Source organism: Glycine max, chromosome 13 (assembly GCF_000004515.6).
Source record: "Glycine max cultivar Williams 82 chromosome 13, Glycine_max_v4.0, whole genome shotgun sequence".
In the NCBI taxonomy this organism is placed as follows: domain Eukaryota; kingdom Viridiplantae; phylum Streptophyta; class Magnoliopsida; order Fabales; family Fabaceae; genus Glycine; species Glycine max.
In genome coordinates, this window is record NC_038249.2 from 35162710 (window position 1) to 35165405 (window position 2696).

At 38.7% G+C, this 2696-nt stretch overlaps 1 protein-coding gene across 2 annotated transcripts; it reads left to right on the forward strand.

Moving 5' to 3' along the window:
- Nucleotides 1–554: 554 nt before the first annotated feature.
- LOC100788853 (multiple organellar RNA editing factor 9-like) lies at nt 555–2229 on the forward strand. Of its 2 annotated transcripts, none has more exons than NM_001369244.1 (5): nt 555–956; nt 1130–1227; nt 1308–1373; nt 1458–1631; nt 1819–2229. In NM_001369244.1, the coding sequence occupies exons 1-4, from the start codon at nt 616–618 to the stop codon at nt 1628–1630; spliced, it is 678 nt and encodes a 225-aa protein (NP_001356173.1). In that variant the 5' UTR covers nt 555–615; the 3' UTR covers nt 1631; nt 1819–2229. The 2 variants fall into 2 exon arrangements, with proteins under 2 accessions (NP_001356173.1, NP_001240266.1); NM_001253337.3 differs by having other exon boundaries at nt 1827–2229.
- Nucleotides 2230–2696: the final 467 nt, after the last annotated feature.

Consider the following 2696-nt stretch of genomic DNA (forward strand, 5'->3'; position numbering starts at 1 on the left):
TGATTAAAATCAGAACTGCTTTATATACTGAGCTCTTCTTGTTGTTCGGTCAACTGCATATATAAGTTCCAGGGTAAGTTACTTAAACCACGCAGATTAATTAGCGCTTGGATATGTATTATTGAAAAGTGCATGATTACATCACTACATGTGACATAAAAACCGTGTTTTTTCTCCCCCTACGAAAAATAAAATAAAAAAACTAAATGAAACATTGTTTTGTGGATTAGAAGTTAATTTCGTTGAAATTTAGTCTTTGCATGTCATCTTTTTTCGTTTCTTTTATGCAAACTACTAGTAGCAATACTATAATAATAATTTTGTCAAAGGCAACCAAACACGAAGAGACAAGACCCTAACGAAGGCCCAAGATGCAGCCTTGGGAAAAGGTTAAGGGAGTAGTTCTTTACACTCATATTTTCTTTAAGTGTCATCCCAAGGCCCATTTTTCTGATGAAACTGGACTGAAAATTTGACCCAATGAGTCTAGCATCTTCTTACAAGATTGTCGGTGACGACGCCGTATCAAATAAAAAAAAAAATCTGTCGTCGAGGGAGCCTTATCGTTTTACTACGCTCTCTTGGACTCAGTTCAGTTTCACGACCGATCCTACAATGGCGACAGTCACGTTTTCCTTTTCCGCTAAAACCCTAACTCTACCTTATCACCCCAAAACCCCAATCTCCAACTTTACCCCGGTAACGAATCTTCGCCTCCCTCCTTCTATCGTGACCCGAACCCGCAATTGTAACCGGATTCGGGCGGCGCTGGATGGGGATTTCTCGGCGAAAAGGAGCAGCAGCAGCAACAACAACGACCAGAGGGAGACGATAATGTTACCTGGTTGTGACTACAACCATTGGCTGATTGTGATGGAGTTTCCAAAGGACCCTGCACCCACCCGTGAACAGATGATTGACACGTACCTCGACACTCTTGCCACTGTCTTGGGAAGGTTCTTCTCTTTCTTACCGTTAGTTATCTTTCAATTTGGAATACACGTAGAATTCATATGCGCCATATAGTTCCTATTAGTCTATGTACCAATTTAGATGCAAGTTCTGTTTTGCGGAGGACTTTGTTTTTGTCAATTTTTCCTCAAATTTCCGTTTTGTGCTTGTATATCAGCATGGAGGAAGCTAAAAAGAACATGTATGCCTTTAGCACCACCACTTACACTGGATTTCAGTGCACTGTTGATGAAGCAACCTCCGAGAAATTCAAGGGTAATCTTTCAATTCCCAATTCCCCTGTTTGGTTACTTGATGATGAATATTGATTCACCATCTCTTATTTATGCTTGTAGGTTTGCCTGGGGTTCTTTGGGTACTGCCAGACTCCTATATAGATGTTAAGAATAAAGACTACGGAGGTTTCTTTTTAATTTCTACACTAATTGATTTCTGTAGTATTTCATATTCTACTGCTTGATTATGTTGTTCTTCTTTGGATTTAGGTGACAAGTACATAAATGGGGAGATTATTCCTTGTAAGTACCCTACCTACCAACCGAAACGTAGCGCACCAAAGAATGAGAGTAGAAGGTATGAGAGACGGAGAGATGGCCCTCCCCCTGACCGCAGAAGGCCAAGACAAGAGGCCGCTGCCTCCGATTCATCCTCTACATGAGGTTGTGCATTGAATTATCTACTCCACTCTTTGGATGTTTTTGGTCTCTCGTTACTTATTGATACCTGAGTCAAGTATCACAAATCCTTGGCTTCATTTTTAACTTACACTAAATGTCACACTGTTTCATTACTTTTTTTTTTTTTTTTATCAAGCTCTGCAATTTCTTGATTTGGCTATTATTGCAGCCTTGCAGGTGAGTTTCAGTTTTGCTGATAGTAACTAATGCCAAGTGAAAGCTGCTCCTTATCACAGCTCTATCATGCTCATGGTCATTTTATCAAATAGAAGATTGAACTTGGGTTGAATTCTCATCAGATGCATACAATGTTTCTTGCAAGCTCAAACTGGTATTTTCACAATTCATCTTGAGGAATATGTGCTTTTGGACTATGAGTATGACATGTGGGACAATTGTTAGGTTTATTTGTCTGTGTAATTTGGAGAGCTACTTATCGTGCAACCAGTTTGTTTTCGTGATAACTTTTTCTGCAAGTTTCATGGCAGCTACAATATTAACACATAAAGTGACTGATATGAACTGTACAAGTTTAGATAATATGCATATATAGCCTTTTGTCATTATCTTAAGCAGCCAATTGATGAATCCTTAAGTTAGTCTTGCTACAATAATCTCAGTTTTGCTGGGCTTCATCCTGCCGACTCCCCCATCAGTGTAGTAGGCCAATGCAAATTTGTTAGAACTTGGAAATCGGTGCATTCATAAACCATCCATGATTGCCAAATAAAATATAGCAGTTGTTTTGTTGAGGATAGTTAATTTAACAGCATTGACGAGGGCAACTAGAGATGATTTTTATGTGGAAGTATGCAACAGTTATGCTTTGTTTGGCTGCAAAAAGAAAATATAATTATTTCTCGGTAGGTAACGTTAAACCAAAGGGCAACTACAGTACCAATCAAAAAGATGGTGGTTGCTACTTGCCGGCAAAATGGGTTTTGGAATTTATTAACATTCTTCAAAAAGGGTATTGTTAATACTGAAACCCTTAAAAGAACACCCAATAACTTATTAGGTACTGTATGAACTATTTGAAACACCAGA